The 15133-nt window shown below is 41.2% G+C and overlaps 1 protein-coding gene across 1 annotated transcript in view; it reads left to right on the top strand.

Moving 5' to 3' along the window:
• The window catches only part of engl (endoglin, like), a 48607-nt gene that overhangs the window by 17183 nt on the left and 16291 nt on the right, over window positions 1-15133 (top strand). Inside the window, exons 2-10 of the mRNA XM_062036233.1 lie at window positions 3347-3463; window positions 3535-3740; window positions 7370-7507; window positions 7583-7757; window positions 7835-8006; window positions 8074-8218; window positions 11479-11671; window positions 13432-13589; window positions 13672-13827. Of these exons, the coding sequence (XP_061892217.1) occupies window positions 3347-3463; window positions 3535-3740; window positions 7370-7507; window positions 7583-7757; window positions 7835-8006; window positions 8074-8218; window positions 11479-11671; window positions 13432-13589; window positions 13672-13827 (1460 nt within the window). The remainder of the gene's footprint in view (window positions 1-3346; window positions 3464-3534; window positions 3741-7369; window positions 7508-7582; window positions 7758-7834; window positions 8007-8073; window positions 8219-11478; window positions 11672-13431; window positions 13590-13671; window positions 13828-15133) is intronic.

The raw sequence follows: 15133 nt of genomic DNA, 5'->3' as shown, positions 1-15133 counted from the left end.
TCCCGGAATTCTTAAATTTCCATGAAATTCCCATTGAAAAGAATGGGACATTCTTCAAAGTTCCAAAACTCCCACATTTTTTTATCCGATTCAAACCATTCCAACTTCAAAATACTGTTCAGGAATTATGTGCTCCCTTTCAACAATTTAAAAAAAAATCCCGGGTTTCCTAGAATTCTCAGTTTTTAGGGACATTTTCCCCATTCAAAATGAATTTTTCCACATTTTCAACCGATTCAAACCATTACAACTTCAACACATTCAATTCATCCTGGAAATTCAATCATTATTCCCTTTCAACATATTTCCAGGAATTCCTGTTTTTTTCTTCTAACCTTATTTCCAACCTTTTTTAGTGCGATGACTCTTTTCACATTTTTCAACCCATTTCAACCGTTCCACTGTCAAAACATTCCTCTTAGTCAGGACAAAAAACCAAGTAGGTTTAAGAACTTGAAAAATTCCCGGTTTTCCCACAATTCCGTAATACCCTTTTTCAATAAAAAACTGTTACTACTTCAACATTTTCTGACCGATTTAAACAATTCCAACACCAACCAATTCTGCTCACTCAGGACATTTGTGCTATTAATCATTTTCAAAAAAAATCCCGCTTTTCCCCAAATTCCCAAATTTCCAGGAAGTTCCCATTGAACTGAATGGGACATTTTTCCAAGTTGCACAATTCCCACATTTTTCAACCTATTCAAACCATTCCACCTTCCACACATTCCACTCATCCAACTAAAACTTTCCCAAGTTTCAAACCAATTTCCGTTTTCGTCAACATTCAAACTATTCTTACATTCATGCTACATTCTGTCAGCATTCCACTGCAACTTCAGCATTGGAGCATTCACACGCAATTCCTTCAGGAATTGCCTCATCTAGTTACATTTATTTAAGAGTAATTCCGTTAGTAATTCAATTACTTGTTGGGTATAGTAACGAGTAACTATAATGAATTACTTTTTAAAAGTAATTTTCAGAACACTGCGGTAAAATGACTTCAAAAATGAGCTGCATCAAGCTCCCAGGACCGCCCTTGGCCTTCTGATCAATGACCTTCATCACAACTTTGCTCTGCACAGAGTGTCCTCCTCCCTCGCTCACAAATAGTTCACACAAGTTGCACCTGGGCTGCAAAGCGGCCTTGAAGCGGCCCGCAGGTGAGTGTTGTCGGCGCTGCAGGATTTGGAGGGTGTGTGTGAGTGCGTGTGTGTGTGTTTAGGAAGTGGGCGGGGGGGAATCAAGCTGCTCGTACAATCTTTGCAAAGATCGCCTGAAGCAGCCGCTGGATGAGCTGTGTCCCAGGTGAGTGCTGCTTTTGATCAAGTAAATGAACATGAAGCGTCTATTCATCGTCAGGTAATTTGTCATTATAGCCAGAGAACACACAGCGTCCTCTGCAGTGGACATTTGTTAAATACAAAGGACGGTGGATCTCAGGAGGATTTTGATTCGCTCTGGATAAGTAAATAATGTGATTCATTTTTTTTTTATACTCGCCTCATGTTTGTGTTTTTATTAGCTATAAGCTTCATTTCCATGGTGTTGTGTTTGCTCCATCTTTAGTGTGTACTAAGTTATACTTTATACATGGAAATAAAATAAATGTTAACTGCATTTTTGGAAGGGAATTCTGCCCATTAGTCACAATCCTCAAGTGAGGCAAGCAGCTGTTGATCTGGACCCCAGAGCGCACAGACTGCAGGTAAAGTGCAGTCTAAGCTATAGATTTTTGATCTTATAATCATGATTTTTAATGTCATAATTTTGACTTGATACCTTATCATTTCGACTTTTTATCAAATAATTATGTATTTTTTATCCAATTATTTTTGACCTATTTGAATTTTTTGAACTTTTATCTCATAATTATGATTTTTTTTTATCTTATGATTTTTTATTTCATATCTTATCATTTAAAATTTTTATTTCATTTTAATTGAAACATTTTATATCACATTCATGATGTTTTAATCTCATAATTTTGACCTTTTATCTGCTTTTTTTTTTACTTTTGTCTCATAATTTCGACTTTTCATCTCATATTCATGATGTTTTATGTCATCATTTTGACTTTATACATTATGATTTTGACTGTCAAATAATTATGACTTGTTATTTCGACATTGTATCTATTTTGTTTACCTTTTAACGAAGAACTTCAACTTTTTATCTCATAATTATGATTTTGTATGTCATCATTTTGACTTTATACCTCATAATAGACTAGACTAGACTTCCTTTTTATTGTCATTCAAATTTGAACTTAACAGCACAGATAAGAACGACATTTCGTTACATAAGCTCATGGTAGTGCAGGATAAAAAAGCAATAAGGTGCATATATAAATAAATAAATATATATAAATAATATATAAATATATATATAAAATAAATAAATATATATAAATATATTTAAATAAATAAATAGATTACTGTACGGATAAATATATTGCACTTTTTCACATGCGTCCACGTTTATGGGTGTATGTTATATTGTCTTTTTTATTCCAGCGAGTTAATCCATTTTGGGGGGAGTTGAGGGGATAATTTAATTATGATGCGTTCAAGAGTAATGTTGACTCTGTATCAAATAATTCTGACTTTTTTTTATCAAGTTATGTCGACCTTTATATTTCATAATTGGACATCGGATTTGTTTAACCTTTATCTCATAATTTTGACTTTTTATTTCATAATCGTGATTTTTATGTAATAATTTTGTCTTTGTATTTTATCATTTCGATATTTTATCTCATAATCATGACATGTTTTATCTCAATTTCGACCTTTTATCTGATTTTCTTTACCTTTTATCTCGTAATTTTGAGTTTTTATCTCAAAATCAGGATATAATGTCATAATTTTGACTTTATACCTCATCATTTAATTTTTTTAGCAAACAATTATGACTTTTTTATCAAATTATTTCGACCTAGTTAGCATAAAATGTTAGCACACTAATGTTAGCATGCTGATGTAAGAGAAACTAGCAAAATATGTTAGCATGCTAAAATTCTCCCAAGTATGCAAACGCATGTTAACTATTAGCATACTTGCTCGACAGCACCGGGTGTCACTTTTACGTTGAAGCATAAAATTTTTGCATGCTAACATCAGCATGCTAATATAAGAGACGCTAGCATACTTTCAAGATGGTGCCAAGTATCAAAATTAAGGATTTTTAGGTTTGAACATACAAAATTAGCAAAAAAAAAAATACATTAGTATGCTAAATTTAGCATGCTAATATAAGGGAATCATTTCACTACTCCCATTCTCAGCAGGCCCATCTGAGTATTCTTATAATAAAAATGGTGCATGTTGCTCTTCAAAAGGATGTTGCAGGCAGCTCCATCACATTAAGTCCGCTACAGAACCGTTCCTCACGATGCCTTCGCTGTCAGGGATAAGATGGATTGTTTTGGGTCTGCTTCTCTGGAGGAAACAGGCAGGTATGACGCTCCGTCTCTGCTTACCTTGACTCTAAAAACGTCTCGTAGACAATAAAACCGAATGTTTCCAGCTGCTTCTGTGGCGGTTTCTCTTGTCGCCCCCACAGCGCGGGCTAAGGAGACGCGATGCTCTTTGGCTCGAGTTGGAGCGCGCCACCCGGTTGAGGCTCTGCTGGAGAGGTTTGAAGCCGGTCCAGGCTGCGCCGCCAGAGAGCGTGGAGATAAGGAGACTCACGTCATCGCAGTGGGGAGAGGAACAAATGGACCTGACAACACGGTAATCCCTTCTCTCTGTAAGACAATCAAAGACGAGCATTTTTAATGATCATATAATTTACTAGTTAAGACTTTTTTCACATTTAAAATGTACATATTCTACCAAGGATGCACTAGAGTAGGCCTACTCAGTTGCGATTGGTCAGAGATCAAGGATCGGCTCCAGTCACCCACACCCTGCCACCGCTCAAAGCTGCAAAGAAACACAGATGCAAGGTGCGCATCACTGCCAAAGCCACCTTCCACTTGGCCTGCCGGTACCCATCCGCTGCCTTTAAGGGCTCCACAGTCCTAAAACCCGATAGGACTGCTTCTCTATCATGACCACATCCCTCGCTCCACCAATGAACAAGACGACCTTGTTGCAACGGCTCCGATTGGCCGCCACTGACATGATTTAAGTGACAATACCTGCCATACCTGATCGGCATCCTCCCCCACCTTCGCAGCCAGCTCACCAAGAGGGTTTGATCAACTGACAGCTCTGAACCTCTCTTCACCCAGGTTTTCAAATGATATGTCCAGTGACAACGCAACCACAAAGTTATCATCGAACTGCGGCCTTGGGGTCTTGGTGTCAAGTGCACATATGGACTCCCTTATGCTCGAACAGGGTGTTAGTTATGGACAATCACAAAAAGCCCAATAACAATGTGCACTGCCGGCTCCGCCTCTCCACATTGTTATTGGAGGCAGGGCACACCGGAGCCCACCCCAAGATGGCGGCGAGGAGGCGTGGACGGCGAGCGAGCAGCGAGGCGGGGCGCGCCGGGAGAGACGCCGCAATCACTATAAGGTGCGTGGATCGCGCAGCTGGGGACAATGTAATTATCCTCTCGCACCGTATAAAAGGGCGGCGGACGTAAACGTCGGGGAGAGAGACGGAGAAAGAAGACAGACACAACAAGAGGCGGATGCAGAGCGAAAGAGAAGGAGAGCGCAAGGAAGACGACGACACCGTGACGCTGAAAAGCGAACGGCAGAGCGAGCAGGTGGAGGCGGAGCTGAAAAGCAACCCGACCGACGACAAAGGTTTATTGCAAAATAAAGAAGTCTAAACCTGCCGCAACATGTCATTCCTTGATGGTCCTTGGAACCCGCAGAACAGCGGGAGTCTGTCACAAACAATTAATACTCTATTTCAAAACACGGGCCATGCCGTTCCTCCAAATTACGACCTTCCAGGTTTTGTTGTTGCAGACATTACCATTGAAGTCCCTGGTCGGAGCGCCCTGTAGCGCACACTGAGAATAAGACCATCGAGGTGTCCGCCTTCAACCACCACCCTGCTCACATTGTACCCGACCCCTTTAGCCTGGGTGGTGAGTCAATGGGTATGTGGATCCACAAACCTCTTCGAGCTGTGCCTGGCTTGGCCCCAATGGTACAGGCCACAAGGTGTCACCATCAAGCTCTAACCCAGGCTTGACTCCAGCTATTTCATATTGACAAAGTATAGTCCAACATCCATCCATCCATCCATCTTCAACCGCTTATCCGGAATCGGGTCGCGGGTACAACAGCTCCAGCAGAGACCCCCAGACTTCCCTCTCCAGAGCAACATTAGCGACTTCCTCCTGGGGAATCCCGAAGCGTTCCCAGGCCATAGAGGAGATGTAATTCCCCCATCTGGTCCTTGGCCTGCCGCGGGGTCTCCTCCCAGTGGGACGTGCAACGAGGACCTCCCTAGGGAGACGCTCGTGAGGCATCCGCACGAGATGCCCGAACCACCTAAGCTGGCTCCTTTCCAAGCGAAGGAGCAGCGGCTCTACTCCGAGTCTCTCTCGGGTGACTGAACTTCTCACCCTATCTCTAAGGGAGATGCCAGCCACCCTTCTGAGGAAACTCAATTCGGCCGCTTGTATCCGCGATCTTATACTTTCGGTCATGACCCACACTTCATGACCATAGGTGAGAGTAGGAATGTAGATAGCTTGGTAGACCGAGAGCGTTGCCTTCTGGCTCAGCTCCCGTTTCATCACCACAGTGCGGCAGAGAGACTGCAATACTGCCCCAGCTGCTCCGATTCTCCGGCTGGTTTCCTTCTCCATCTTTCCCTCACTCGTGAACAAGACCCCAAGATACTTAAACTCCTCCACCTGGGACAGAGTCTCGGCCTCTACCTGGACTGTACAATCCATCGGTTTCCTGCTGAGAACCATGGCCTCAGATTTGGAGATGCTGATCCTCATTCCAGCCGCTGAACACTCGGCTGCGAACCGATCCAGTGAGAGCTGAAGGTCACGAACCGAAGGTGCCATCGGGACCACATCATCTGCAAACAGCAGTGACGCAACCTTTAGCCCCCCGAGACGTATACCCTCTCCGCCATGGCCACGACGCCGCCTAGAAATCTTGTCCATGAAAATCACAAACAGGATAGGTGACAGAGCGCAGCCCTGGTGGAGACCAACCCCCACCGGAAACGGATCCGACTTACATCCAAGCACCCGGACACAACTCTCGCTTTGGTTGTACAGAGATTGGATGGCCCTCAGCAGGGTTCCCCTCACTCCGTAGTCCCTCAGCACCTCCCACAAGATCTCCCGAGGGACCCGGTCATACGCCTTCTCCAAATCCACAAAGCACATGTACACTGGATAGGCATACTCCCAGGCCTTCTCCAGGATTCCCGCAAGAGTAAAGAGCTGCTCCTCTTGAATCTGAGGTTTCACTATTGGCTGGACCCTCTTTTCCAGTACCTTGGCGTAAACTTTCCCAGGGAGGCTGAGTAGTGTGATACCCCAGTAATTAGCACACACCCTCTGGTCCCCCTTTTTGAAAAGGGGAACCACCACCCCAGTCTGCCACTCCCCCGGCACTGTCCCAGACTTCCACGCAATGTTGAAAAGGTGTATCAACCAAGACAGCCCATCAACACCCAGAGCTTTCAGCATTTCTGGACGGATCTCGTCAACCCCCGGAGCTTTGCCACTGTGGAGTTGTCTAACTACCTCAGTGGCTTCACTCCGAGAGATCGACGTCGATCCCCCATCATCCTCAGGCTCTGCTCCTATCAGGGAGGGTGTGTCTGATGTAATTGGGTTCAGGAATTCCTCAAAGTGCTCTTTCCAACGCCCTACGACTTCCTCACTTGAAGTCAGCCAAGTCCCATCCTTGCCGTACACAGCTTGGATGGTTCCCTGCTTCCCCCTCCTGAGGTGCCGTATGGTCTTCCAGAACAGCTTTGGTGCTGCCCGATAGTCCTTCTCCATGGATTCCAACAGATACAGTTAACTGGATTACACACAAAAAGGAAACCAATTCTTACAAAATTCAGCAAAAAAGAGGAGCCTTGTGATTTTTGGTGAAGATTTGTATAAAGTTACGGATACAGGAATTTATTTTAATTGTTTAACTGCCCCATTGGTATGGTATGGTCTTTATTGTCACTGCACAAATACAACAAAACATTGTTTTCAGCACCAACCTGTTCACCAAAAATTCATTCTCACTTAGACACTAGTGTGAGTATCACTGGGAACCACAACAGCCCTGACTTTTGACAGCGGAAGCTGGATTCAAACCAGGAACTCTCAAGTTGCCGGACGGCCGCCCTACCATCCGAGCTTGAATGAGAAAAGTCAAACAGAAACCCACATTTATACCTCATTTATCTTTCATCCACAGGTCACAGTCTTGCTGAAGCCCTTGTCTCTGACCCAAACGGATCTAAGAACAGTTCACTTGCTACTCAGCTCTAAACGACCAATCAGCTGGCAGCTCGAAATTGAAAAACTTCCCCTTGACCTCTCTGTGCTCGTAACGGTCAGTGCAGCCCATCCGTGCTGTTTTGGGTCCAAAAACTGTGTGTCTTCATAGTTCTCCTGGATCTTCTCTCAGGTGTCCTCAAACTCTAGCGTACAGTCCCACACTCTCCAGCTGCACGTCCAGCCGTTGCATTGGCTCCCTTTCCGCCCACGTGCGCTGTACCGCTGGGCTCTGAAACACCATGGCCACATGTCGTCTCTGACACACGTCACTCATGGAAACCGAGTCTATGTCCGACTGGGAGAGGGTAAGCCACTGCAAAAAAAAATTAATCAAGAAGCCTACCAATGATTGTATGCTAAAAGTGAAAAACTGTATTACCAGATGTGACTCAGCCTCCTGTATGCCAGCTTCAGTCCATGTTTCTCTCCAAAAACTACATGAACTCTGACCTGCAGCCACAAGAAATCCAAGGCTGTGGTAATTCCACAGCAGGTGGAATCAACCAAGAGGTCCATGTGTTAAAACTCCATTCAGCAGGCTCGGGACTCTGTGGGTGAGATGCTGTTCTGCTATTTGTTTTATCGTTTCATGAATGCGTGATGGCACCGGTTCCGCTTCAGCTCTCTGCAGGTGGAGGTGATCGTCTCCCTCGTGCCTCCGTCAAACAAGTCTTTGAGACAAAAGGTTGTGCTGATCCTCAGCAGCTCGGTGCCAGTCAACTGGGCCATTGTTGCTCACGGAGTCCACGGTCATATCGATATTCACGTAAGGGTGCATGCTTTATTGTTTCAAGTTCAAGGCTAGGCCTAGCTTGCTAGTTTTAATGACTTTTACCACAGAAGTTATTTTTGACATAGTCAACAAGTAAGTCCTGATTGTGACTTCACCGGAAAGACTGCGAGAACTACTAGCTGCAGTAAATACTGTCTCCATGGAGTACAGTCTGGAGATCAGCACTAAGAAGACAAAGGTCATGGCAGCATTAAAATAACCCATAGAACTAAAGATCTGCTGTCAGGGGGTCCAGTTGGAACAGGTGTCAAACTACCTGGGTGCCATTATCGACAAGACAGTGGAAAGCACTCGCGAGGTAAATGCACACTTAGGAGCGGCACAAACAGCCCTTAGTTTCATCTGGAAGAACTGAAGAACATGGCTCTACAAAGATCTACCAAGCTGAGGACTTTGAAGGCTCTGGTATGGCCCGTAGTGACGTACAGCTTCGAAGCTTGGACACTGCACTCCAAGGACATACAGAAGATACAAACCTTCGAGATATAAGAAGCTACTGAGTGATCCGCTGGACAGAACATCATACTAACACCTCAGTGCAGGAGGAGTTGGGGACAGAAAGCACGCTGCTAACAATGGTGAAACAAAGAAAAGTACAGTACTTTGGCCATATCAACACATCCCAAAACATCTCGACATACATTCTCCAAGGAAAAATCTGTGGATCTAGAAGTAGGGGGAGACCACACAGGAGATGGAGTGATGACATAAAGAGCTGTAACAGGGAGGTCTCTCGCTGAATACACCCAAAAGTCCAAGGACACAGAGAAATGGGGAAAGATTGTGCCGGACGCTTCCACAGCCCTTGACCCTCGAGTTAAGATGGCACCAAAGAATGATGACGTATAACAGATCTCCACTATTCGCAATGATTACGACCCAAGACCCCCAATGAATGGCGAACAATGGACACAACCATGAAAAGCTTACTTCTAATACCTCAGGGCGTTCAATCGTTCGCAACTAGACTGCTTGGTTTGTCTTGGAAGACATTTCGCCGCTCATCCGAGTAGGCTTCGTGCTCATAGACTTAGATTGGTCGGATCTAGTCTCAACGGTTGGTGCCACAACCTCAAATGTTTATACTCCAAGAACCAGTAGGGTGTGCCTGGGCTCGGATGGTTTCGTGCTATCGTGATAAGAAAAAACACTTTTTTAATGCAAACGAGCAATCCTAACTTAGTTAGAATTGCTCTGACAGTTAGGATGAGAGTATAAACGTCTTCCAAGACAAACCAAACAGTCCAGTTGCGAACGATTGAACGCCCTGAGATGACCACAACCTGAATGAATGACAACCTTCATAGTTATTGTACTTCTAGTTTAACCTTATAATATGTCACACGGGTCAAAAATGCAGACCTCAAACTGCCTTCCAGTCTTTAAAGGGTGACAATGGTGACAAGTAAAATTAGATTTATGATCAATAATGTTCACCGTGATTTGGTTTTCTGTCTTGTAAGCGCAGGAAAGTGAAACTAAACCAGCAATTAAAAAATACACTAACTTTTATTGGTGGAAGAAAGCTAGCATAAAATGCTAGCATACTAACATTAGCAGGCTAATATAAGAGAAACCAGCAAAAAATGTTCGCATGCTAAAATTCTCACAAGTATGCTAACGCATGTTAACTATTAGCATACTTGCTCGTCAGCACCGGGTGTCAGAAACCATGATTTTTAGGTTGAAATCTACAAAATTAACTAAAAAGCTATCATCAAATTTTGCCATGCTAACATTAGCATGCAAATATAAGAGACGTTAGCATACTTCCTTGATGGCATATATTAAAAATAAAAAATCATGATTTTTAGGTTTAAACATACAAAATTAGCTAAAAAGCTAGAAAAAAAAGGTAGCATGCTAACTTTAGCATGCTGATGTAAGAGAATGTAGCAAAAAAAAAATATTAGCATGCTAACCTTCTCTTGAAGAAAGTGTTTCATCAATCAATGAAAGCACGAACAAACGTTTGGTTGCAAAGGGGGGGGGGGGGAGTGAGCCGACAGTGCCATCTAGTGACCAACTGACGCTAAGACTCACATCATGGCTTTGAAAGGCAAACACAGGCCTCACTTTTCCCTCTGCATGATCAAGATGGTTATATTGCATATATACAGTATACAGTCACAATCAAAAGTTTACATACACTTGTAAAGAACATAATGTCATGGCTGTCTTGAGTTTCCAATAATTTCTACAACTCTGATTTTTTGTGATAGAGTGATTGGAGCACATACTTGTTGGTCACAAAAAACATTCATGAAGTTTGGTTCTTTTAGGAATTTATTATGGGTCTACTGAACATGTGAGCAAATCTGCTGGGTCAAAAGTATACATACAGCAATGTTAATATTTGGTTACATGTCCCTTGGCAAGTTTCACTGCAAAAAGGCGATTTTGGTAGCCATCCACAAGCTTCTGGCAAGCTTCTGCTTGAATTTTTGACCACTCCTCTTGAGAAAATTGGTGCAGATCAGCTAAATTTTTTGGTTTTCTGACATGGACTTGTTTCTTCAGCATTGTCCACACGTTTAAGTCAGGACTTTGGGAAGGCCATTCTAAAACCTTAATTCTAGCCTGATTTAGCCATTCCTTTATCACGTTTGACGTGTGTTTGGGGTCATTGTCCTGTTGGAAAATCCAACTGCACCCAAGACCCAACCTCCGGGCTGATGATTTTAGGTTGTCCTGAAGAATTTGGAGGTAATCTTCCTTTTTCATTGTCCCATTCACTCTCTGTAAAGCACCAGTTCCATTGGCAGCAAAACAGGCCCAGAGCATAATACTACCACCACCATGCTTGACCGTAGGAATGGTGTTCCTGGGATTGGTGTTCCTGGGATTAAAGGCCTCACTTTTTCTCCTCCAAACATATTGCTGGGTATTGTGGCCAAACAGCTCCATTTTTGTTTCATCTGACATCACATGGACAAAGATAAGACCTTCTGGAGGAAAGTTCTGTGGTCAGATGATCGTCAGTCCATGATGATGATATCTTTACAGTGTTTGTGAGGGCAGTAGATTTATTGTATGAAATCCTGCTAATTTGTCACTTGCAGTGTTTTGACCGATGAGCTCAGAGTGAAAATAAAACTACCAAGTAAATGAAAAAAATCATATTTTATTTCAACTTAATATAGTTATTTCTTTAAAAAATGAATTGAATCATTTCTCTCTCTCTCTCTCTCTCTAATGCGGGTACTTGCTAATGATTGTGTGTCCTCCATCAGTCCTCCAACAGCGTGTCCCCCCCCCACCCTCCGGAGGACCACCTCACTCTGTCCACCACACTCGTCCCCCATCTGTCCTCCATAACGGACCTTCTGGTGTGGGCCAACGCTAGCGGCTACGACAACGTGACCTCATACACCGAGGCCGACCAGGCCAATCGCTTTGTGGTCCAGCTGTCTGGAACAGGACCAGGTCAGAACTGTTTAGTCCTAGGAGAAGATCTTCTTATAGGTTTGAAGATACTGCGCCGTCTTCATCCTTCATTTTCCATGACTTGACCTTATTTGTCGTCATTTTCCTTATTTACTCTATTTTTCTCTCATCACATGTATTTTTCCTCATTTTTCTCCATTTTCTATCATTTTAAAATTTTGCCTTATTTTCACAGTATTTTTCCTTACTTTTCCCCTTTTTTTTTTTAATCTTCCCACATTTTCCATTATTTCCCTTATTTTACCAGAATTCCACTTATGTTCCAGTATTTTCCCCAATTTTGCCTTATTTTTTGTCATTTTTCCTAATTTTTCCTTATTTTCTGTATTTTCCTTTGTCGTTATTTTCACCATGTTCCCGTATTTGTTATTATAAAAATTATTGTATGAAAACTTTTTTTCATAATATTGCAACTTTAAAAATCTATATATGTATATATATTTTTTTCATAATATATTTTACTTTAACATTGTGAAATTACATAATTTTGTTTTGTAAAGTAGAAACAAATCCTCAGAATATTCCTGAAAATTCTTGTATAAATTTTTTTTTCACAATATTGCAACTTTAAAAACAAAAAGTTTAAAAAATATATTTTTTTCATAATATATTGTATTTGTTTTTAACCTTGTGAGATTACATAATGTTGTCTTGTAAAGTAGAAAAGACCTATCAGAATATTCCTAAAAATTATTGTATAAAACTTTTTTTAGAATATTGCAACTTAAAAAAAAAAATGTTAGAAATATATACATTTCATAATATATTTGACTTTAACCTTGTGAAATTACATAATTGTGTCTTGTAAAGTAGAAACAAATTCTCAGAATATTTATCAAAATTCTTGTATGACAACTTTTTTTCACAATACTGCAACTTAAAAAAAAAATTTTTTAAATAATATATAATTGACTTTAACCTTGTAAAATTATATAATTGTGTCATGTAAAGTAGAAAAAACGTATCAGAATATTCCTAAAAATTCTTGTATAAAACTTTTTTTCATAATATTGCAACTTTTTTTTAAAAATACACCAAAAAATGTTTTTTCTTCATCATATATTTGACGTTAACCCTGTGAAATTACATAATTGTGTCTTGTAAAGTGGAAAAAAATTCTCAGAATATTCCTAAAAATTCTTGTATGACGTTTTTTCACAATATTGCAACTTAAAAATTTTTTTTTTTTTTAAATATATATATATGTATATATATATATATTTTTTTATTTTATTTATTTATTTATTTTTTTTTCATCATATATTTGATGTTAACCTTGTGAAATTACATAATTGTGTCTTGTAAAGTACAAACAAATTATCAGAATATTCCTAAAAATGATTGTATGAAAACTTTTTTTTAACAATATTGCAACTTTAAAAAAAACACACAAAAAAAGTATTTTTTAATCATATATTTTACTTTAACCTTGTGAAATTATATAATTTTGTCTTGTAAAGTAGAAAAAAATGTATCAGAAATAAAATTTCTTGCATTAAAACCTTTTTTCATAATATTGCAACCTTTAAAAAATTAAAACGTTCATCATGTACTTGACGTTAACCTTGTGAGATGACATAATTGTGCCTTGTAAAGTAAAACAAATCTCAGAATGTTGCTAAAAATTCTTCTGTGACAACTTTTTCTGCCTATATTGCAACTTCCGATGCTCAGGTGACCACCAGGTGGCAGCAAAGGCAGAGAGTTGAGAATAAATGACAATTCTGTGACACTTGCAGTTGTGAGAGCGGTTGCTAAGCGACCTAAATGGGCGGAGGAACGCCGCCTCAGAGAATGGCTCCATGGGGGCCCCGGATCAGGAGGAAGCCCAGAGAGTTTGACAGTGCAGTGCGAGGACGGACGCCTGAGCGTGACCCTGGACCGTCACGCCTTGCAGGTCTTTGTGGCGCACTATAGAGTACTCGCCAGTCGATGATGATAATCTCACTCATGGTGCTGTAAAATCTTCTTGTGTTCAGAGTTTGTCCGTGCCAGTTTCTGCCGTGACTCTGCGGGACCCAAGGTGCCAGGCTCAGTACAACGGGAGTCACTTCCTGTTGGTGTTCCCGGTCATTTCCTGTGGGACCGAGGGACAGTTCCTGGGGCGAACCAAAGGGGTGCAGTACAAAAACATGGTGAGGTCTACACAAGCTCATATAGACATGGATGAGATCAGGGGTTCTTCACCTTTTTGACCTCGGGGCCCAACCTTTCCACCACTGACCTACACTTTACAACCGTGTGAAATGATATAGCACCATGTATGTATTAGTTATTAGTACTTTTGTATTCATATGACACGTAAACATTAGGCTTAGGTCAGGCTGATTAGAAAAATAAGTACTAACCAAATATGCTGCATAAGAAAGGACTCGAAAATTACTGACAGAAAAATAAATAAACTAAATTAATGATGAATATGTTTAACTAAACTGTCAGTAGTCCCTTCACCACTGTAGTCATCATTTTTGCGCTGAAGAAATGCACTTAGGCTTCTTCTGTTTGTTTGATATTGTCACTAGTGGTGGAAAAGTGCATTACAACTGAGTAACGCTGTGGCAATTTTCGAATGAATTGCGGTTCTTTCTTTTTTTAAATGACAGTTAATGTATGTGACCGATATCAGACGATCTCACTCATTAGGTGGTCGGTGTCGAAATCATTATAAAACCCTGATGGGTATGTCCCTATCGTAAACCAAACCGTAACAAAAGTAGGAGAATACAGGTGCTACCGGACAGTGAAAGAACTTTCTAGGACACAATTCATAGTTTGTTTTTGTTTCTTTTTACCCATGATTGTCACACACACACTAGGTGTGGTGAAATTATCCTCTGCATTTGACCCATCACCCTTGATCACCCCCTGGGAGGTGAGGGGAGCAGTGAGCAGCAGTGAGCAGCAGTGAGCAGCAGCGATGGCCGCGCCCGGGAATCATTTTTCGGTGATTTAACCCCCAATTCCAACCCTTGATGCTGGGTGTTTTGTAGGAGATCAAACATTTAAAGACGTCTGAAATGTTGTGTCCAGAAAACAAAACCCACTTGATGAACATTTGGAATAGACAAAACACTGTTGTGGAAGTACAAAACCCAAAACCAGTCAAGTTGGCACATTGTGTAAATGGTAAATAAAAACAGAATACAATGATTTGCAAATCCTTTTCAACTTATATTCAATTGAATAGACTGCAAAGATAATATATGTAATGTTCCAACTGAGAAACTTCTTTTTTTTTGCAAATAATCATTAACTTAGAATTTAATGGCAGCAACACATTGCAAAAAAGTTGGCCCCGGGGCATTTTTACCACTGTGTTACATGGCCTTTCCTTTTAACAACACTCAGTAAACGTTTGGGAACTGAGGAGACTAATTTTTGAAGTGGAATTATTCCCATTCTTGCTTGATGTACAGCTTAGGTTGTTCAACAGTCCGGGGT

The sequence above is a fragment of the Entelurus aequoreus genome, linkage group LG25, assembly GCF_033978785.1.
Source record: "Entelurus aequoreus isolate RoL-2023_Sb linkage group LG25, RoL_Eaeq_v1.1, whole genome shotgun sequence".
NCBI classification, from domain to species: Eukaryota; Metazoa; Chordata; class Actinopteri; order Syngnathiformes; family Syngnathidae; genus Entelurus; species Entelurus aequoreus.
This window is presented reverse-complemented; position numbering and strand designations above follow the sequence as displayed.